A 23,633-nucleotide genomic window follows, 5' to 3' on the forward strand; every position below is an offset into this window, starting at 1 on the left:
TAAATCAACAGACACGTGAGCATGGGTACATAACACCGGGACAACATTTTATTTTGCTTAAAATTGTTTATTTCTTTACAAAATGAAATTCACACACCGATTCCCTTTAGCCTTTGCCTGCGTCACAGATTTGTGCGTTTCTGCTATCCTACAACAGTTCTTTAAGCCACACACTGTCCTCTTCTCCTCCTCCAAGGAACCAGAAAACCTTAGACATTTCAAATCTAAACCTTATTGTCTTTCACATTAATGAACAAGGAAATCACCAAATCGATTGAGCATATGATAAAGACAAAGATCAGACTGGGTAATTAAGTAGAATTTCAAACAATGGAGATGGAAAAACATTATGAAACACACTTTTCAAAATGGAGGGAAAGCAGAGGTCAATGATGACATCTTAGGAAGAGAAATATGCTCAAACGTACAAAAGAATGTGAGGATGGATAATGAAGCTTCAGAAAAAGGCTTTACAGAACTTTCTAAAAGGTAAAATCACACAGCTATGTCTAATTTTGGAAACTTTGTGAAACATAGTAACAAAGCACTGCCATGTCATGCAGCAATGAGCCAAGTTTGGAGATGAGGCGGCGCGGTTGAGCATTACTCGTGCATCACCATTACGAGCTGTTATTGCATCATGACTACAAAGATACTCAAGAGAAACCAGAGGCAGGCAGTGTGACGCAGCCGTGACAGCAGCCGTACAGTGTGGACATTCAGTAGAGCTAGTAACAGGCTTTAAGACATGACCGGACAACAAATAGTGCTAACACTAAAAACTTTAGGGCCATAATTCCATTCTTTTATTTAAATTACATTACAAGGCAAGTGATAAGGGTGGCATTTGATGAGAAACGGTGGAGAGGACACATGGGAATCCACAAGTCATCTTGTTTTTCTCCTAAACCAATTAAAGCAGACTTTTTAGGGATATGGTCTTAAAGAGACAGGCGCTGAAACGGCGTGTTTTAAGACAGATGGTGAATACAAGTATATTCAGACAAAAAGTATGAGAAAAAGTATGTGTCTTTTTCACATTAAAGCATGTAAACATGGTCTAATAGAAACCCAAATACATAATAAACATGATTTTTTTAAATGATATGTCCCCTTTAAAATGAGTCAGATAATTGAATACAAGTCAAATATTCTGCTACCCATGCTGGACATACATTTGAGACAATCTCTCTGTCTTGCAGAAGTTTCAGCATGTTTTACCTCCTACCCATGTGCCCTTTTAATGCATTTGTTCCACTACATGCCAACAGAAAACAATCAGATCACACAGTGAGCCCTTACTCTTAAAAAACGGACCAACATTCAGAGTTCAGCGGAGGAAAACAAAGGATTAGTCCTTGCTGTGTACAGACAACAGGGCTGCAGCCTGACCTCCACCCTGTCTTAGTTTTCCAGGAGAAACGCTCACACAAACGTCATGTGTTGTCAACATTGTCCAACATTGTCGTCAACATTGTGTTGCAGTACACTATTTACTTATTCTTTCTGTACAAATAAACAGATCATCAGGTTAAACCAGTTCACAAAAGAGCACTAAACTAAGAAAATGAATTCTCCAATTAGAGGTGGTTTGTCCAGAACTCCTGAGAGGACGTCATATAAATCAATCCCTGTATAATGAAAAACATGCATATATTTTGGGGCAATAAAAGGAAGATTTCCCTCTGTAGGATTACATAGTATTGAAAAATCAAACTAAACGTTAGCAAGCGGCAACTACTGAAATCTAGATTTAATATTTTGATAAAGCTTATGAATTATTTTCCAAAAATATCTAATGATTAATCACACATTTTTCTAAAGATAGCCTATCACCCGGCTCTATTTGATAGGAAATATTTCTTCTGAAAGCTTACATCGTCACAGTATAAACAATGTTCAAACTGGTCTACTGAAAGAGGAACCCTACTGCATGGTCACTAAGACTTATTCCAGATATATTCATTTCAAAAAGCTGAAGTCAGAGTGGAAATGGATATCTTTCAATCATTCGTGAATCAACTCTTTTGTACAAAGAATCTGATTGCAAAGAAGTTTATACGGCTAACATCCAGTTCCCTGTCCACTGCTTGTTATGAAGTAAACATGTCATGCATAACATAAGATCACACCACTACACTGGCTAAGCCTATATACGTGGTGTAACAGTTCATGTATACACTCTTTCTGTGTTATTGGGGGGGAGTAGAGCTCCGATTGAGTTGCATGTTTCAGATCACCAGAATATTGTGCCTCGCCAATTCAAATCGAAGTTACAGATTATTTTCCTTAATATTCAAAAGTAAATCTCTCAGTTACATTCCTTTCATATCAGATCAATAGTTTGCTGCAACGACACTAAATCATTTTTCTGAAACCGAGCCAATCTGCACAAATCCTGTCAAGGCAAATTGATATTAAAAAAACATCTTTCCACTTGATAAAGGATCTAATTTATTTCTTTAACTATGGACCAAAAAATAAAACCAGAGCTACGGGGAACTGTTACACCACTAGATAAAGAATTCCAAAAAGGTTTTAGGCACACGATAGTTGAAGAAATACCCTTTGCTTAAGTGAACTGAGAAGTTATAGAAAGAGCTTTATTAGATCCTGCTCTTTCCCCTTACTGACTATGAATCTAGCAGTGGTTACTCGTCTTAAATAACATTACCAAGTGATCCACGGCATCAGTAACAACCACACATTCAAAATGATAAAACATTGTAACAGCATGAAGTATGATATACTTCTCTAAAATCCAATGTATTCTCATGCCTTGGAACTAGTACCAGCAGAACAATGATTCCAACTCAATGCTGAATGTTTCCTTCCATCTCAGTGGTTACTTTTGCTTTTGTTAGTAAAACTAAGTGGGATGTGATTCTCCGCTGCACTTTGTTAAATTGCATAAGACAGACTTGACATTTCCATCTCGTCTGGTGCATCAGTCCACTGAGTAAATATGCATGGCTGATAAACAAGTTATTCTAGGCGGCAATGAAAATCTCAAATGTCTTTGGTTCATTATTAACCTACAATGCAGTGTGTCACCCCGGGCCTGTTGTGTTAGGTAAGAATTCTTAACGATGCAAACCTGCCTTTTTGAGAAAGTTCGAAGGAACTTCTTTAAATGTAGTTTAAATAACTGATAATATTTACAGAGTGGAGTCAGAAAACAAAGTACATTTCTGTTTTCTTACCAACTCTGCCGTCTTATGACCGTCGGTCCTCCTGGTTTTGATGACGTGACTTGAAGGATGGACTCTCGAGTGACCTTTGAACTACAGACAGCCTTAAAGAGAATCACTGTTGTTGCATGACTGGAAATGTGAGGATGGCTCTCCGTGTCCTAAAATAGATCGGTGGAGGAACAGACGTCCTTGTGTGTTATTTACGTATTATATTTTATAACGCACATACCAATAGGAATAACGACAAACGCTATGAAAGCAGTATTGTATAAACACAGAATTTTACTTTAAAAGGTCAGGCGGAATTTCATATTTATTTTATAGTCCAATGTCATGTGTAAACCTAAATCACCAATAAATATATCTTAGTGTTTTGTATGCATCTAAAGCGAGATATATATGAATTCCTTTGCACCATAGATGTGCATCGTTTTCTTCAAACTATTAAAAACACTGTTTTTTTCACTGAAGGAATAAACACTAGCGCTGAAAAGGTGGATAAATCCATAGCTGAAAATAGTCCCCAACAGATGCACTATTCACTCCTGGTATAACTGTTAAGTTCTCCTTACCTACAGTAGTATGTATGTTTAATAATGAGTTTATATAAAGAGTTTATGATATTTTACTGTACTGTAAAATATATTTGTTTTTACTTGGATGCACTAAATAAATTAAGTAAATCTCCTGTTTGAGTGTTTGTTAAAAACTATAGTAGCCAGCATTTTATTTATTTATGAAACTATACATCTGTAAGCTTTTCTTAAAATGTGATGTCTTTAGTAGGAACCAATGGGTTTTAAGTTGAGTGTCCCAGACAGCATAGTACGCCAGAAAGTATTGCGAGATGGACCAACACATTTTTTTGTTTTGTCTTTTCATGAGTAGTTGAAAATACAAAATATATAAAAATACCATCAGAATGATCATTTAAGTGATGCTCATTTATTGTGTTTTACCCAAAGCCCGCCCTGTACCACATTCAGTACCTGACTGTTTACTTATTTTTTCATTGGAGCTGCCTCGCTGCGATTTAACGACAGTATCGATTGCAGATTCTTATTCTAACTCTCTGATAAGGTGGACTCAATCTCAGCCCTTTCAAATCTGACCACATAACCCTCCCTGCTGCCACACACAAGTTAAAATCCCATGTCCTCAAGCCCACGCTCAGATCACACACACACACACACACACACACACACACACACACACACACACACACACACACACACACACACACACACACACACACACACACACACACACACACACACACACACACACACACACACACACACACACACACACACACACACACACACACACACACACACACACACACACACACACACACACACACACACACACACACAGCTGAAAGGCCTGTCAGTGAAAATGTCTTCCGTTCTTAACCGAGTCTCTTCCAGTGAAACACCGCATGTCGGCCGCAGAACCATAGACCCAAACACCGTCAGTCCAAGCCTGTTCCATCCAAGATTGATTCCCTCCCCCCCACTTCTCATCCAGCCCTCAGCCTTAGTATCTGTAGTCTCTCACAACTCCACTGTGTACTACGCCAAGCCCATCTCCTCCAACACACTTCTGGGTGACTCGTCCTCCTGTGGAGGGAAAAAGGCGGTAGAATTGTGGACTAAAGAACTATTTAAAATAACAAACAAATATGCACATTAACTGTTCATGGGGCTGCCATTTCTAAAACAAATGAGTCACTACAGTCACAACTTTGTCAAACACTTTGGGAATATGCAACTTCGAAACACTTGGAAATAGGGAAAGTAAAATAAGCATTATGAATTTAAAGCTGGCTATTGACTACACATGGCAGGGTTTTGAACCTTGGTCATTTTTTTATTAGAGCCTAAAAACAGCCATGCAGTGAAAGCATAAGGTCTGTTTAGATTCATAATCTTGTTTACATTTTTTCCCTAAATATGATAAATAATGTCACTTTTGTTGCCAGGGCTTCCTTCAGCATAATATGGTGGACTCCTAGCCTGAAATAAAGACAGCAAACGCTAATATCAACAGAATTTCAATGAAATACCACCAACATTCCAACCGAATGTCATAGATGTGTTCGATTTGAGTGATAGCCTTGTACAGAAGCAGCACTGAAACCCCAACCCTCCATGGTAGAGGTGGTGGATTGGTAGTTACCTCCTGCAGTAGGTCGGCCTGTTCGATAGCTTTGAGGACGCTCTTCTTAGACGTATCCTGGATCTCTCCTCCCATCAGGAACTCATCTAGAATGAAGTATGCCTTCTCAAAGTTAAAGATGATGTCGAGCTCACACACCTGCACAAACACACACAGGCCATCAATGCTATGTACAGCAGGGAAATACACATTCACATTGTGTTAGGAGGTACAACTTCTGCAACCTAAGCACAGTCAAATCAACTACACAGAGCAGGACACATGTGACTCACGCTGCCAAAGTACTTATCCAGAAGCTCTACGAAGCGGTGGATGACTTCCAGTGTGATCAGCTCATTGTCCTGCTCTTCAATTGCACAACAGAAATACAGGCTAGCGTACCTGCAAGAATACACACACACAAAGATGCATAGAAACAGTCAGGCTGGAAGATTCAGGGAAAAATATGAGTTGCAACTATTTCCGACAGATTCCAGTAATCCATTTTGAAATCTTCATTATCATCGAAAAATATAAATAAAAGGAATGGTGGGATATTTGGTGTAAGCTGGGATATTTCTGCAGCACTTCATTCAAAATGGTATTCTAACACATATTTCAATGAATTGTGCAGCCCTTATGGAAACCATGTGAATTCTTCCAGACGTCACATATCCACGGTCGTTAAATCATGTGTCTGTTTTGCTCTCACACAACAAACAAACAAACCGCAGCAGCTTGGAGCGATCAGATCATTATTGATGATTGTGTTATCCAACCAACAGACCTAATAACATTTCATTCCCTAAAAAGTAAGAGCTTATTGTCACATTTGAGGACAAGAAACGATGGCATTTCAGGCATTTTGTGTGAAGAAGTACATTAAGATATTTGCCTATCTGTTTCCGTTGAATGAATACTGGAGTGTTTGTTGAAGCTAGGCAAACGGCCGATCTGCTCACGCACAGACACAGCTCCACCTGTAGGGACTTGGGAACTGAAGGGTTGCCGGTTCAAGTCCCGATTGGACCCAAAAGAAATGGGAGGTGGAGATGTGCCAAAAACTGAATGTTCCAACCGAATTAATAAAGGTTCATCTTAACTGATGTTTGCATTTACTACACACTCAACAGAGGAGGCCAGATGGACATATTTCATGTATTCAAAACACCAGGCATGCACAGAAATAGTTAACAGGGGGTTTCTGATACAACAGAGCTTGTATTGTGAGTGCAGTGTTCCCTCATTTCAACTCCACTGCAGGAAATCCCTGTGTGCTCCTCTCATCTCCCGCCCACGCACACACAGGCTTCTTCGTTTGGTAGTCCGCCTCTGCATTCTGCTCGCACAGTAATGAGCCCTGACACACACTGATGTCACAGAGTGTGTGTGTGTGTGTGTGTGCAGAAAGAGCTGTGAGAGAGGAATGCTGGGTCTCACCCTTTCCACCCACCTCAAATCTAATGCTGCTTAGCCCACATAGAAACACACTTGTTGGTCTGTGGGAGGGGAGCTGAAGTAAAAAGACGACGCAGTCAAACTTGCTGCTTCCTTTAAGACACATCCAGACTTGTTACTGATACAATGGAACTCATCCCTGATATCAAAGTAAAGAAACTAAAAGATATGCTTGACGTTAAAATGTTGCTCGATTAATAAGGATAAGTACAATGGGGCTCCTCCAAGGCTATTGGTGCATTCACATGCCCCTGGGATTATGAGGAAGATAATGAGCTGCAGCCCTAGTAATGAAATGCAAATCAATACGCTATCATCATCATCATCATCATCTGTTCCTGCTGTCACTGTAGTGCAACATTTTACTTTAATACATTTTGTGCAGTACACAGACATGTACAGTGATTTGCTATACTTGATTACAAGGAACACGGGAATGCAACAGTTAACCGAATGCATAATAATTATTGTCTGTGTGTCCTAGCTGATAACAGGCTAAACAATCTGGATTTCTGCTCGCTCCGCCGGCTGGTTCAAATACTGATAAACTGTTTATTACCAACTAAATATGTTTTTATGTAATCTATCTTCTTAATGAAACTTGTAATATGAGTTATTATACAATATAACTTTAGATATTCTATATATTTGGTTCTCTTGCTTATAATGAATAAAATCATTGGATATTTAATACAAATTGTTTGTGCATTTAATTGTTTATTCATTTGTATTATCATTATATGCTCAGCCTAAAAGCCAAAGCTAATACAGGTTATGTTAAATGAACAATGGTATGCTTTGTTTGAACAATGAACATTAATGAAGTTGGCCAAACATTAAAAGTCAACTCTTTGCTTTTGTCTCAGGAGGAGGGAATCCTTAAGTACTGCACTTAAGCATTTCTACTTTATGTGACCATTTTCTTTTGATGCTACTCTATTACACTACATGTTATAAAGCTAATCGTTGGGGAAATATGTTCCTAGGCCCACACCTTTGACCCAGTTAGCCTGCGACCTTGGCTGCAGTGCTCTCAGTGTGTTGTCTCCCTGCTCCTGCCTGCTGGCGTCAGCTGATAGAGGTGTCATGATTCTATCTTGTTATGCACAATGTTGATTCTTCTCTCAGAACCAGCCAAACACACGGGTCTGGGGTAGAGTTCTTCAGAATTGGTTTGGCAGCAGCTGTGTCACCTCGTGGCACAGCACACGTCTTATGAACTCTCCGGCCGGAGTTCCAAATAAACCCTCAGTGTTTGTCATCAAAGCTCCTGCTCTCCTCGTGTCTCTCCCAGTCTCCATTGCTCAAGAGGTTTCCATCACACTAATAAAGTTATTTTTAACCACTAAATTTACCCGACAGCTTTAGTTACAGATTATAATACTATTCAATACAAATTATAACTAAACTAATAAATCAACTTTGATATATTAATTATAGGTTAATATTTCCAGCATCAGTAAATAGAGTAATTCAAATGAGCTCCATCTTTACCAGCTTCTATAAACACAATAATGCACAATAGTCAGAATCAAATAATTTCCTAAATGCAATTCTTAAATTAGGCACAATAAGTACTTTTACTTCAAGTATGTAAAGTATATTTTCATGCCATTATATATACTTTTATTTCGATTTGAAATGCAGGACATGTACATGTTACAGTGTCATTACAATTTAGTATTCCTACTTTTACTCAAATTACTTCGAATATTACTAATGTTTACACTCGGTAAATAATGAGAACAAGAAAGTAAAATTTGAGTAAAAAGATAACCATATGAAATACAGTAACTCATTAAAGAAATCACTGCCATGAGCACTTATGTAAGACTCTTCCAGTTGCCGGGCAGAAACAGGAGAAACCTTTTGACAGTTTTTGATTAGTACCTTTTATAGACAATCTTGAGGTCCCTCCATTCTAGAAAACTGCACATTTTTGGTTTGCGGGCGAGCACTATCTGCATGAGCTCCCTGACCATCTTCTTCTTGTCGCGCTCCGCTGTGGCGGTGTACCACTTCTGCAGCCGCAGCTTCCCCTGCCGGCTGAACAGCAGCATGAAACGCATCTACACACAGAGAGAGAGAGGGAGGGGGAGAGAGAGAGGGAGACTTTCAGAACAAGGGAACAGAGGCAGGATGCATTCAGCAGAGGGGGGTTGATATATAGTATGTTCCATGAGGTATCTGCCATTAAATGACAAAAAGTCATCAGTATTATTGGGGGAAAAAGGAATTTCTAACATTTCTGAGAAGAAATTATGAAAACGTTTTTGTTTGTTTGTTGTCATCACATGACAGTGCTAATTACAGAAACAAGTCGAGTCATTTCATACTCACCACTCTGCTGCTCCTACCTCCTCTCTTTAACACTAATATAGTTACAATTCACTAATTATTTCCAACCACTTCCACTCCATCAAGTTTACTCCGAAGGTTTGAGAGTAAATTCTATTTATTTCCAAGTTCTATTTTAAATGTACATCATTATATTTGATCTTAGTACATTTCACACCTGATAAAAACATTCCACAATATAGAATATCATATCAAACTCTTTCAACCATCTTTGAAACTATTAATAATATACATTTCTTCTGATTACTGACAATTTAGTTTTGACCAAATCAGTACAGTTGCAGCAAGTTGTGCTTTAATTCATCATTTTATTATATTTCTCTTTTCATTCTGAACAGATCTGATGGAAGTTTAAAGTCTGCAGTTGCACAGGACTGAGTAGTAGGCTGAACATACGCTCACTGTTTTATGTTAGAGCCCATGGTTACCCATTTACCCCTCCACAAGTCTTAAAACAGACACACACTGTTGGCTTAGTGGTACATTTAGCATCTTAAGAGCCAGAAATATTTCTCAGGAGTTAAGGGAGACACAATTAGAACCTACATGTTGCCAGTTAACAGACTTGCATTGGGATGATAATGCTTCTCTGTGTCTGCTGAATATGTACGAAGGCAACTTACTTTACAACTTTATTAACAGGGGATATTGAGACGTTTTACTTGACCAATTATTGGTTCATCTCTCTTATAAAGATGACATTCTGCTCATTTTCAGGTTCAAACTTATATTCTGTGTTTCTACTGTGACATGTCCCCATGCTTTAATGTTCAAAGCTCTTTATTTTTCTCATACTGCCTGTGCTGCAGCACCTCTTTTCACCCTCTGTCTGAAACCAGAGCCCAGTCTGCTCTGATTGGTTAGCTGGTCGGCTCTTTTGTGATGTTGGAGTGCTAGCCAATAGAAGTGTGAGTGTTTGACAGTGATTTCACTTTACTACGGAAAAGAAAAAGGAGCCCAATGGAGGCGTTTCAGGCAAGGGGGACGTAGGGATTTTAGCCGTTGCAGACCATTTACATGCATACAAACCTATAATGAAACACTTCAGAAAAGGGAAGACCCAATAAAGCCTCTTAAATAAACAGATTTCTACATAGAGTTTGGTGTGATATTTCCTCCACAAAGAAAAAGAAATACAGCATACACCCATATGAACAGATCCTAGCCTACTGTCAGGTGCATTTATTCACAGGCAAATAGTCTATGCAACAATGAATATCAACACATACGACTCACACGATCATAGAGCATAGATCTACTGCACCAACTACTATTTATCTTTAATTACATGCGTATGCGAAACCTCTTTAGGGTCTATATGACAAAAGAGACTATGTGGGAGGTGTGGTTCCTGTTTGTTTTATAGGCGCAGGATGCTTGGATGGAATATATCTAAATATAGTCTTAAGAGCTATTCCAACATGGACTATGTGTTTTAGTGCAAAGGAGACATTGGTGTTTATACTGCATATTATTTACAACTTGACGGTTCAACCCTTTTGGCAATAATGACAAACTGCTAAGTCTGGTCCAACACTGTTGGAATATTTAACAACAATGACTGAATTATGCATTTAAACATTGCCGCTTTCAACAATGCCGGTCTTATATTGTGTCTTCTTTTAACAGCAAGAAAACAGAACCCAGAGCTTATATTTTGTAAAACATTGATATTGTAAACAGTGATATATCTTTGCTGTAAAGAAAAACATGGATAGCCGAGCTAAATTACATATATACAGCTTAACATAGTCAAACAATAATCATAATATATCTTGTTACTAGGTACCAACATCTGAGTGTATTTGCCAGCAACAGTTGTCATTAAACCAAAAAGCATTAGCAGCCATTTACATATACTAGTTGGGACACATATTTTTGGAAATGTTGTGTACTAATACATTTAACAGTTATTTAATAGTTGATATGACAATTTACTTAACAAATAAATAGCTACAATGCATTGTCATCTACTTTCATATCCATTGCTGTGTATTTAACTGGTTAGAAGAAGGCGGCTGTTTGACAGTCGTCTCACTGTCACCTCCATGACACCGACTAACACCTGGGCCTAAAGTCGTTACCTGCGACAAGGAAACTCGCCAATTATACAGATAGAAAATCATATTCAAGGCTCATTCAACATTACTCAATGTCAATAGGATACAGCTAACATTTGAAGGGCCATGCGCTGAATAAAGCGCCACAGAGTGTTAGAAATACAAGATTATTTCCCACCTTATGCTGATATACGGTCTGTTAGCTCGCAGGCTATCCTGACAGAAGCCAGGTGAAGGTAGCGAAGGTGGACACTTCCTGTAATCATACACCTTGCTAGCTTTAGCTTAGCACGTAGCTCCTGCCCCTTTTTAAGCGGAAGAGAATCAGTCACTTACCATTTCTCTTACTTTTTAAACTACCGTGACGGAACACACGAATACTATTTCTACACTGCCTGGTCCGCGTGAACAAATACACCGCAGCTAACGTTGACAGTTCATGTCAGTGTGAGATACTACGAGGTAAATTGAGCTGTACCCATTCACCGCTACACTGAACAGTTCCGCCTCTACTGAGCATGCGCGGGAGATTACTTTATTCGCCCTGAATTTTGCCTCTCAGGTAACACCCATTTCGTCATGTCTAAAAAAGATATACATAATGCAGTGGTGGAAATGTATGTACAATTTTAAGGTACTTTTACTCTACCTGAGTTTTTTCATATTATGGTACTTTATACTTCTACTCAACTACATTTGAGAAGCCAATACAGTATATTAATTAAAGCATTATATAATCCACTACATTTCTTTGACCGCTTTTAGTTTATTTTTACTTTTTAGATTTAGATTAGCTAAATACCAAAAAAATCATAATTATTCAATAACAATTAAATATAATTTTAAGTTAAGATATCTTGCAGCAGTATATAAAGTAAATAATAATTACCATTAATGCATACTCATAATCCAGTAATGTAATGTCTATTTTGAAATGAGCCACATTTGGTACTTAGGTATATTTTGATGCCACTACTTTTGAGCTTTTACCTGATTACGATTTTCAATGGAGGACTTTTTCATAGCCGTGGGAACATGTTTCAAGTGGGGGGTGCTGTGGGGATGACACCAGGGCTGGTTCTGACCAATGTGCTGCCCTATAAGGCAATATTTTAGCTGGCAATGAAAAACCTCTACAAAAGACCACTCCACTGCAAAAAGAGAAATATATTGACATGTTGGACAGCTTATATAACAAGGCTTCAAATGTATTATATATTATAACATTTTTTAATTGGAGGGGTGGACGTCACATCCTCTAGGGGGGTCCGGGGGTACCCCCACGGGAAGATTTTTTTAACATTTTAAAGTCAAATGCTTCAATTTGGTGCACTTTGAGCGCCCAATTAGAGACTGATCTAGGGGGTACAACTCTAAACACCCATATGAAAAAGATCGGTTTGCATTTTATCAATCAAATAAGCAGGTATGTGAACATTTCCAATAACCTACCATAGCCAATAACAAATACATGTAACTTATTTTATTTGTGTTGTTCATTCATATCTTATTTTACAAGTTAACATTTATTTATTTATGTATATTTTAAAATCTCTCCAGTTTTAAACGATATTTTTGGTTTACTGTCCTATAGTATAAATTGGAATGATTTCAAACCTGTTTTTATTTATCCTAATAATTATAAAGGTGTGCCTTGGAAATATTTGTTTACATAAATTGTGATCAAAACGTTTGAGACCCACTGAGATAACTTCGACTAAAGTGAACTATCTAAGCCCTCAGAGTCCTTTACCTCACTGAGCCTCTCAGTCTGACAGGAGAGGACACTCCCTCCACATTATTGTAGAAACAGCTTCTTATATCCGTTAGCGCAGCAGAAGCTAACAACAATCCCCGCCTGTACCACGGTATCCCCTCTCTCTATCTCTCTCACTTTGGCTGTGAGCTGCGGGCGCCTGCTAAGCCAACATCCCCCACTTCATCACTCACAGCGCCCATCGTACAGGGCAAATGGAAAATGTAACCGGGGAAAAGGGTGTTATCTTTACTTAATTATGAATGTTGTTACATCAAGGCTGAAAATTCGTTTTTTTTTATTATATCTTGTGGAAGTGCAGATCCCCTGTCCTCCACCAGGGGGTGCTGCAGCACCCTCAGCACCCCAACTTCCCACGGCCCACTTGAATATTTTTAAAATTTAGTAATGCTACTTTTACCCCTCCTCGGGCATTTTTGTACATTTTTCCTGACTTTTTTTTGTTGATTTGGTGATAATTTCAGCTGTGTTACAGCTTTTGGAATGGATTTTTGCAAGGAGTCTTCTTTTGAGTCAATTTTTAAAAATCCAATGTCGTTTACTCTTAAATGTTGTGTATACTCTCGTGATGCATTTTGCACCCTCTGGACCCCTTCGTGGCAAAAATGTACACGTCCTTAAAAACTGCTATTAAATCATCATACATCAATATTTCTTTTAACTTTTTTTTCCATGAATCATTTGAACAACTTCTAACTTGCTCAAAACTACCAAACATTCAATCCTTTTCAGAATTTTAACCCTTTAAAGGCCTGTTTCATTATTTGAATTATTTAATTTCTCTTAAAAAAAAACACAAAAAATGAATTATTTTTCAATAGAATAATTAGTAGAGGGATGGAATTTTGGTGGTTATTAGAGTCTTGGATGTGTCAAAGATTAGCAACAAAATGTATTTGACTGCATTATTATTTTTTACGTAGTATCAGATACTACCTCTGGACACCTTTGTGAAAAAAATGTACACGCCCCAAACAACTGCTATTAAACCATCATACATCAATATTTTTTTTCTACTTTTTTTCATGAATCACATAAACAACTTCTAACGTACTCAAAACTACCAAACATTCAATCATTGTCAGGATTTTAACCCTTTAAACGCCTGTTTCATTATTTGAATTATTTAATTTCTCTCAAAAATGCCTCGTTGACTTGCATTCAGACCACATTCGTTAATCTCACTGCCATTGCAGTATGAAACCATGCATTTTGTAATGTCAGCATTTCATTTAGAAGATAGTATTAGTAGTGATATTTGATATTTCTACTCTATTCCAACAGATTACACAATTTTCCCACTGTAGGCCGATGCATGACATTCTTACATTTTTGCAAGTTATATTATGGAGCTGTGTGACTACCAGGGGGCCCCAGGGGAGTGGTGTATGTGTATGTATGTGTGTGTGTGTGTGTGTGTGTGTGTATATATGTATGTGTGTGTGTGTGTGTGTGTGTGTGTGTGTGCGTGTGTGTGTGTGTGTGTGTGTGTGTGTGTGTGTGTGTGTGTGTGTGTGTGTGTGTGTGTGTGTGTGTGTGTGTGTGTGTGTGTGTGTGTGTGTGTGTGTGTGTCTGTGAGAATCTGTAAGCATGCACAAATCATCCATGGGAAAAAAGGCCATCTTTTGAGGGATGTGTTTGATGTGTCTTTGAAGAGCTGCTTGACTCAAAAACAAAAAACAACTGTTAGTGTTGTGTTTGTGCACCTGGCTGCCAAAGATAAACATGAAGTTTGACCAAGGGCTTATTTCTTTTGTGAGCAGAGAAGGAGAAAGACCTGGAGCAAAGAGAAGGAAATCAAATGAAGAAGCGTTTCAGTGCAGAACAGAAATAATCTTGTAGCCTTCATCTGCCAGCGAGCTGCAGGACTCATCTGAAGAAGACACAAGGTTCGAGGGGGGGTCTGACACTGAATGCTCTCTGGAGTCCAGAATGTCCTCTCTGACCCTTCCTCTGAAATTGGAGAGGACACTGAGGGTTCCGTCCACAGTGAGGGGACAGAGAAGAACGGAGGTCGTTCTCCCAGGAGCTGGGGAAAATCAGGGTGTCCTCACAGATTGTGAGAAGAAAGCTCCCCGTGGTGGTGGATGGTGGGCTGGACCCTCAGTGTCCTCTCCACTTTCAGATGAAGGGTCAGAGGAACTCAGAGAGCATTCAGTGTCAGACCCCCCCTCGAACCTTGTGTCTTCTTCAGATGAGTCCTGCAGCTCGCTGGCAGAAGAAGGCTACAAGATTATTTCTGAAGTCTCTTCTGCACTGACATGCTTCTTCATTTGAGTTCCTTCTCTTTGCTCCAGGTCTTTCTCCTTCTCTGCTCACTAATGAAATGAGCCCTTGGTCAAACTGCATGTTTCTCTTTGGCAGCCAGGTGCACAAACACACTAACAGTTATTTTTTTATTTTTGAGTAATCAAGCAGCACATCAAAGACACATCAAACACATCTAACACATCACTCAAAAGATGGCCTTTTTTCCCATGGAATGATCCGTGCATGCTTACAGATTCTCACAGACAAACACACACACACACACACACACACACACACACACACACACACACACACACACACACACACACACACACACACACACACACACACACACACACACACACACACACACACACACACACGGAGAGGGAGGAGAGGTGTGGTGCTGGTTGTGCACAGGCCTAACAAATAGTTGTTCTATCAACTCAGAGAACACAGGTCACATGCTGCAGGACCTGCTGGTCTGCTGCTGGAAATGACAAACACACACACACACACACACACACACACACACACACACACACACACACACACACACAAACACATACACCACTCTCGGGGCCCCCTGGTAGTCACACGGCTCCATAATATAACTTGCAAAAATGTAAGAATGACATGCATCGGCCTACAGTGGGAAAATGGTGTAATCTGTTGGAATAGAGTTGAGATATCAAATATCACTACTTTTCTTCTAAATGAAATGCTGACATTACAAAAAGTTATTATGGGCGTGTACATTTTTGCCACAAAGGGGTCCAGAGGTAGTATCTGACACTACTGTACGTACAAAATAATAATGCAGTCAAATCAATTTTGTTGCTAATCTTTGACACATCCAAGACTCTAATAACCACCAAAGTTCCATGCCTCTACTAATTATTATATTGAAAAATAATTCATTTTTTGTGTTTTATTGTAATAAATAATGTAATAATTCAAATAATGAAACAGGCATTTAAAGGGTTAAAATCCTGACAATGATTGAATGTTTGGTAGTTCTGAGTACGTTAGAAGTTGTTTATGTGATTCATTAAAAAAAAAGTAGAAGAAAATATTGATGCATGATGATTTAATAGCAGTTATTTAGGGCGTGTACATTTCTGCCACGAAGGGGTCGAAAGGTTGAACATTCGAGGAGGGCACAAGGGTTAAGTACAACATCTGTGTACTTCTTCCACCTCTGTACATATATATTTGTACCATTGTATCCACTTTGAATAGTCATATTCTTGCTAACCACAGAAGATCACATTTCTAAAAATATAATTACCTTGAATTTCCTAATACGTATATCAATTGTAATTAAAGCATTATATAATAGCCAGGCACATGTGTTAAGCATGGATAGATCTACAGTACATCTTGTTTTTTAAAGGGGACGCATTGTGCTTATTTTAAAGTGGACCTATCATTCTATATTTGAATAATATAGTGTAGGACCATACCTATATAGGGCATATTTATACTTTTTATTTTTCAAAATACCAAACAGATCATGCATTTTAGCCATTCCTCATTTCGCTCAATTTAACACTGTCTTTGCATGGGCTGATTCTGTGAGAACAGCACCATCTACAGGCCTGGCATATGTACTACAGCGTCTCCAGCGCTTTCGAACGGCAATGTCCGTGGCTGTCTCCTCCTGATTGGTGGAGTTGGCCCAATAGCCGTAGCGCCACTTCTGTGACGTCAGAGAAGTGTTCAAATCTGGATCAGTTTGTATCAGATCCGTTGCAGCCCCTTTTTAAGAGATTTGGTTATGGAGGAAAAGCCCAGTCTTTGATTTGATTAAATCAGTTCTATTATAATGGACATGTATGTGATATGGGAAGAAGAGCCAATGCGGAATGGCATGACCCATTTTTTGAGCCCACACAAAAAAAAAGCCAAATAAATGTGCAAAAGCACTGGAAAAGTATGTTTTTCATGACCCAGTTCAAAGAGGGTAGTCATTACTTAGGCTGTTTAAACACCAGAGGTCAGTGTTTACCTTCCACAGATCTTAACACTCGAGTAATCACAGACTGCATTTTTGTAAAAACATAGTATTTTAATAAATATAAATACAGCAAAATACAAATGTTATTTGGCAACAACAATGAAATAACAAAAATAGATATTAGAAATAACATTGTAAAAATAGATAAACATACATCTTGTTTAGTACTGCAGTGCATCGGTGCCTGTTGTGTCAGACAACAGTAAAATACTCAATTACTTAACTTTCCTTCATACTTCTTTCTCTTTAGTCATTTAGAGAAATAAATAACAACAAACAAATAAACTCCCAGTCAGTAATGCTTCCAATTTCTGTTGTAATACATGTGTGTATCCATTTTCCCCAGTCTTCTTGTATTAAGTATCTTATAAATAAAGGTGTCAGTGAATAAGTCTATTGAGTCGTAATAAGTCATATAAACTGTGTACAGTAGGTGTGGTGTGTGTATGGTCGTCATGTGGAGTGTGAGCAGCAGTAGTCAGACGCAGTGGAATGAAGGCGGGTCTTCAGAGTGGGTTCATGTTGTTAAGGCTGGTTGAACTGGCCCATGAACAGAACAGCACCTGAACACAGGAAGTCAGACATTAGACACACCATCCCACACGCTCAGGTCAGATAAATACTTCTAAAATTGGATTTTAAAATAAAATGTGAAAAAAGAGTGTTACCTGTTGGTTTGTGCTGGATGAGGAAGAGGAAGGGTCGGTCCAGAGTGAGCTCCTCCACTGCCATACGGGAAAACATCACAGCAGCTAAAGGAGGGAGAAATAAAAAACCAGGTCAGAGTCTGGAGGTTTATGCCTGAAGCCCTGGATACTCCAGAATACCATTTTGTCTAATGTAAATTGTGTTTACAGTCATTTGATTAAACCTGTGACTCAGTGTTAGCATGTTAGTAGTGTGATGTTGTTGTGTGTATCCTTCTGTATGTTGTAATAATCTTAATGTGTATGGTTAAAAAAGATTACAAAAATACTTTATTAAGATTTGCTGGCTTTGACTGCAGCTTTGTTTTTATGTTGCATCCTTTATTTAACATTTGACTCAGCATTTCCCTAGGTAAAAAACGGTTGTGAGTTAGTGTGTGTGTAAAAGAGGAAGAGTTTCAGCAGTGGGTCTACCTGTTGCTGCTGCTCCTTTGGTTCCTTGCTCATTCACCTCGATCTTCACTCTCTGTAGAACCTTCGACACACACAGCCTCTCATCAGCTGGAGGGCAGAAACACATTGATTAGATATATTGCTTATCAGAAGGCTTTCCACTCATTCTGGAAAATAACATGCTCATATACTTGTATGGTAAAGTTCAAGGTTAACTTAGGATTTTAACTTACTGGTGATGCGTGAGAAGTCAGCAGTAGCCAGGTTGAACATGTCTCCCAGACCCATGTTGATCAGACAAGTCTTCAAATCCACCTCAGAGTTCAGAGTAAACCTGTAGAAACACACACAGTAATATAATTTAACCCATGGTATCCACTAAACAATTCATATGACACAAACAACCAATACAACTACACTTAGAAAGTATATTTTCATTCATTTCCTCTTATCTACCCATAATCTCTGACCCGTCCTCCCTTACCTGGGCATGGCGAGCTGTCTCTTGACACTCCTCAGCTCTGTTCTCCACTGCTTCATCCTCTGGCTGCTCAGATCTGCACTGAGCGTGCTCAGAGGAACTTCAGGCTCGAAGGGCGACACCAGCAGCATGCTCAGGGAGTCACCCTCGTACGGGACCTCAATGACATCATAGTCAACGCCATCGGTTGTCACAAACTCGCCTGTTGATATAGGAGAACGTTTTTTTTATTATTATTATTATTTATCATCTTCCAGTGTTGGATTTAGATCAAGCGCGCTGGTGGTGTAAAGTAACTAAGTAGATTGACTTAAGAACTGTAATGTAACACATTTCAGAAGTCAATTGTCTATTCTTACTGGACAATTTTTTTTCAATAACTTTAGTTACTTTGCAGATGTGGATGAATGATGTGAAATATATACAAGTCTTAAATCAGACTTTAGTTCTACCTGGAGTAAATCCACAAGCTACCCTGCAGAATACAAGGTCATTCAAACTAGCTGCACCTTTACCAGCTTTGAGAACACTTTAATGATCAATCATTATAATCAAAACATAAAATACATAACTTTCTTCTTTTACTTGAGTGACATTTTGAATGCAGGACTTTTACTTATAACAGAGTATTCCTACACTCTGGTGCTTCTACTTTTACTCAAGTACAACATCTGAGTACTTCCTCCGCCTCTGACTGGGCCCGGGTGTTGAACATACCATAGTTGAAGCGGTTGGTGAGTCCCATCATGTGCACGGGCACGCTGCTGCCGTTGGCACAGTGGAACATCCTCTCCTGGGTCAGTTTGGGGTCAAAGGGGACCTTCCACAGGCCCTGGAAGTGGAGGGCATTCAGGAGGACCAGGCGGGTCTCGTCACTCAGAGAGCCAGGCGCCAGGAACTCTGGGATCTCACCTTCAGAATAAAAAATCAACAAATGAGTCAGGAACGATTCAGAAGAAGTCAGCACTTTAAGTAAACATCTCTGCGGTAGGTACCTCCGGTGTGGTCTGAGACCCACGAGTTGATGATGTTGACCGCCTGCTCTGGCTTGGTGAAGTCCACCTGGTTGGGGTGGGTCTGGAAGGCCTTGGTGAGGGCCCGGCGGAACCCCTTCTCCAGACTCATCTTCCTCTCCACCATGACCCCGCTGGCAGTGTCCACCCCCTCCTCACTGGACAGGTCCCGCTGCAGGAGGCGCTGCTGCCGGGACATTCCTCGCTCTGCGGGACAAGAGGTCAGGGTTGGTTTGCCACTCATCTTACAACAATAATACACCGTTATATTTCCCTCCTCCCATGCTCGAGTTGACCTCATCCACAGGTCTATTTCCTCCATAGCACTTCTTTTTTGTCACCATGTCATGTAACTTATTAAAATGGGTTTATTATTGGCTTTATTCATCTTGTATGTAAAGCCCAATACACCCTAAGCAAAAACGTTTTTCATACACTGCCACATTTTGAGATTTTGGGTGATTTCACCTCCATAGCATTGTCTTCTTTTAGACATTAAGGTGTTTTTTTTATACAATTTGGCTATTTACTTCTCTAGATTTCTCCTTAATTCACCAAAAGTAACCATTTGAAAATGCTTTGTTTGCACTTTAACACGTTAAAGTGTCATGGTGATATGTATAAGTTAAAATGTTAACCCTTTTAACCTGCGTTGTCTACCCTTAATATTGAATAAGTTGTATACTGTATCTGTAAAACATTGTTTTTTAATGGTTGTAGAGCCGAGTGCATGCTTTTTTCTTCGTTTTTTCTTCCTGCACAGTGTTATAGTTTGGTTTTGCACCACATCAAATCCTCCATCCTTTATTCTATGTGTCTCACCTTGCAGAGAGAAGCCCATGGCAGAGGTCAGGGCCTTCCGGGTGCTTCCAGCGGCGCCGGTCTGAGCCATGGCGAGGACGGAGGCCACGCCGTACGGGGACAGGGCCACGTTCTGATCCACAGAGTCCCGGGCCAGCTGGGAGAAGACCTTCAGGCCGAAGTCCGTCTGTCTGTCCGTCAGAGAGCCCAGCCCCACTGTGCTCAGAGCCAGCAGCAGGGAGACGTACACGCAAAGCATTCTGGGAAGGACAGGCAGAAGAGAGAAGATGTAAGTTGGATTGAGGTGGGGTTTTCGGGTACAATTGAGACAGTTAAAAGTTAAAACTTCATTTAATTGTATTCATATTTTAACAAAAACAAACATATGTTGTTGTATTAGTACACACTGTGACTGGCATCCATAGCACTTTATCCCAAAGGAGTAGAAATATGTTAAATGTCAGGGATAAAGAAGCTTGGAAAACAATGCACCCCACATTGTGTCTGTTTCCCATTAAGAAGATACCATAAGTACTTTGAATTGCTCAACACTGAGAGACTTTAAACAGCTTGCAGATGTTTTGAATCAAATGTTGTGACTAAGGCAAAATTCCAAAGAAATTCTTTAGCTTCCAGGAAAATCATAAAATAAAGAATTTGCATATACTTAAAATGTCAGATTCCCACGATAATAAATATATTTTTGCATTACAAAACAAGATAAATATGTGATCACATCCAGCCTCCATCTGCCTACAATAAATCCTCCTGTGCTTTAAACCTGTGGACCTCACATTCAAACTCCATCTTCCCAGATATTCAGACATGTGTGACTCATGCTGACTGTGTACACAATCACATCTGTGTGTCAGCTGGAAAATGTGTGTGTGTGTGTGTGTGTGTGTGTGTGTGTGTGTGTGTGTGTGTGTGTGTGTGTGTGTGTGTGTGTGTGTGTGTGTGTGTGTGTGTGTGTGTGTGTGTGTGTGTGTGTGTGTGTGTGTGTGTGTGTGTGTGTGTGTGCGGGTAACATTGGTTTTCCACTGCAGACATCAATAGAGTGTACTGTGTTTGAAGAGGAGCTGGACTTCATGAAGCAGCATCAGAGACGCTGCTGACCTCAGCTCTGTTTGCATAAGCCTTCAAAAGTAGCTCAGAGAAGATCTGATTTACTACTTCCTGCCATGGTTAGAGTAACTGTAGTGACTCAGAATTCGTTACTTTCCACCACAACAAGTATTTAATGTGGTATAAAACTAATTGAAAGTCTTTTAAGGGGATCGAACTGACTATACCTCCACCACATCAGGAGAAATAAGAGTTTTTAGTACCTTTTCTGGACTGAAAAACTTAATTCGTTGACTTTAACCCTTCGATGCACGAGTGACTGGACCCTACACTCTTCCATAAGTGTTTCAAAAAGGACCTGTATTAGAATAATGTGTTTTTATGCCATTTTTGTCATTTTGGTTTCAGAAAAATCACTTGTATAATATTTTGTATTATATTTTGGTTCACACTAGAAATATTTTATATTTAATCTTTTACTATTTATAATTTTATTTTTTATTTTTACATTTTGAAAAAAAACGTTTTGAACATATTGATGCAAAGATCGCGCTATTCTGAGACCCTCACAGTATCCCAGTCCCTTTTCAAAACTCATCTCTTCTCCTTTTGTCTACTCATAGCCCACCCCCCATCAATCCATGCCGGTTGATCAAGTTTAGTGTCACTTGTGATGTAGTCTGTGTGGTCTACAGTGAATGTATTCCTGACAGCAACAGGTGATAAGAATCAAAGGTTCCCATAGGATTCCATAGGAAATGCATGCGGCTCATTTTTCACCCACTTATGGAAGCTTGGGGTAGTAATACAAAAACTACAATTTCTTAAAATGTATAAAATGTCAATTTAAAATGTGAATGGCACGATATCCAAAACATGTTTTTTGAGGAATAGCTGGAATATGAAATGATAAAAAAATGTAATTACAAAGATACTTCAAGAAAACCACCTCACCGGGTCAAAAAAGACCCACTTACAGTATGCATCTTAGGGTTAATTAAATGTATTATGTCAACAAAATACACATAATAGAATTAGGTTAGTTGAAAGCAATAATATTAAGTTGAACCAATCATTTATTTCAACTTAATATTATTGCTTTACAGTTATGTGAAATCTGGTGACATAATACATTTAATTAAAGTCCATTTTCAGTTTAGGATGCTGTTAAGGATGCCACCTCTTATTGGTACCATCTTTTAATACTGTAGTCTTATATTATTTTACATAATGCTATCATCTGCATATATATATATATATAAAACCACCATGTTATCCCTTGAAAGTCACATGAAATTAAACCTTTTTGCTCTTAATTGACGGTGAATAAAAAAATTGCACCCTAAAATAAATAACTACATCTGCCAGTGTTTTCATTTTAGGTTTTCCAAAAGTCTTGATAATTAGATAAGTAGAATTCTTACCTTATGGTTGAGATGGTTCAGATTTAGTTCAGCAAGTGTTAGTTGTTTCAGCTTCAGTCTGCTGCTGCTGCTTGAGTGTGAACGTCTGAATGAGTTTCTTCTCTTTATAGCGCAGAGCTGGATGGTCCGAAGCCCCGCCCCCCCACCTACGCACAAACACACACACAGAAGTTATTAGAGAGGATGATGTCATCTGACACTGTCTGGACGGGCTTCCTTTTCACGTCCTCTCTCCTCTCACTCCCTTTCTCTGTCTGTGTGTCTGTTTTCAACCAAACCATGACAGAGCACATGGAAAGTCACTTAGCTGTTTACCCCGTCTCATTCACACACACACACACACACACACACACACACACACACACACACACACACACACACACACACACACACACACACACACACACACACACACACACACACACACACACACACACACACACACACACACACACACACACACACACACACA

The 23,633-nt window shown here is 39.1% G+C and overlaps 2 protein-coding genes across 2 annotated transcripts in view; both read right to left on the minus strand.

Moving 5' to 3' along the window:
- Nucleotides 1-46: 46 nt before the first annotated feature.
- ap1s1 (adaptor related protein complex 1 subunit sigma 1) lies at nucleotides 47-11,732 on the minus strand. Its single transcript, XM_079671914.1, has 5 exons — nucleotides 11,409-11,732; nucleotides 8,703-8,881; nucleotides 5,648-5,756; nucleotides 5,376-5,513; nucleotides 47-4,816 (listed from the first exon to the last, which is right to left on the minus strand). The coding sequence occupies exons 2-5, from the start codon at nucleotides 8,879-8,881 to the stop codon at nucleotides 4,769-4,771; spliced, it is 474 nt and encodes a 157-aa protein (XP_079528040.1). The 5' UTR covers nucleotides 11,409-11,732; the 3' UTR covers nucleotides 47-4,768.
- Nucleotides 11,733-17,307: 5,575 nt separating this feature from the next.
- serpine1 (serpin peptidase inhibitor, clade E (nexin, plasminogen activator inhibitor type 1), member 1) overlaps nucleotides 17,308-23,633 on the minus strand; it is a 44,576-nt gene continuing 38,250 nt past the window's right edge. Inside the window, exons 2-10 of the mRNA XM_079673251.1 lie at nucleotides 23,162-23,307; nucleotides 20,694-20,932; nucleotides 19,854-20,078; nucleotides 19,576-19,770; nucleotides 18,862-19,060; nucleotides 18,611-18,711; nucleotides 18,399-18,485; nucleotides 17,946-18,029; nucleotides 17,308-17,840 (exon numbers count right to left, since the gene is read on the minus strand). Coding sequence (XP_079529377.1) covers nucleotides 17,803-17,840; nucleotides 17,946-18,029; nucleotides 18,399-18,485; nucleotides 18,611-18,711; nucleotides 18,862-19,060; nucleotides 19,576-19,770; nucleotides 19,854-20,078; nucleotides 20,694-20,931 — 1,167 coding nt within the window. The 5' untranslated portion in view covers nucleotide 20,932; nucleotides 23,162-23,307 and the 3' untranslated portion in view covers nucleotides 17,308-17,802. The remainder of the gene's footprint in view (nucleotides 17,841-17,945; nucleotides 18,030-18,398; nucleotides 18,486-18,610; nucleotides 18,712-18,861; nucleotides 19,061-19,575; nucleotides 19,771-19,853; nucleotides 20,079-20,693; nucleotides 20,933-23,161; nucleotides 23,308-23,633) is intronic.

Source organism: Notothenia rossii (assembly GCF_949606895.1).
Source record: "Notothenia rossii genome assembly, chromosome: 3".
In the NCBI taxonomy this organism is placed as follows: Eukaryota; Metazoa; Chordata; class Actinopteri; order Perciformes; family Nototheniidae; genus Notothenia; species Notothenia rossii.

Coding starts and splice junctions, on each gene's coding strand:
- ap1s1 (XM_079671914.1), bottom strand. CDS start 8,881: ATGCGTTTCATGCTGCTGTTCAGCCGGCAGGGGAAGCTGCGGCTGCAG. Junction 5,757..8,702: donor CTCAAGATTGTCTATAAAAG/GTACTAATCAAA, acceptor GTATTCTTGCAG/GTACGCTAGCCTGTATTTCT. Junction 5,514..5,647: donor TGGATAAGTACTTTGGCAGC/GTGAGTCACATG, acceptor GTGTTTGTGCAG/GTGTGTGAGCTCGACATCAT.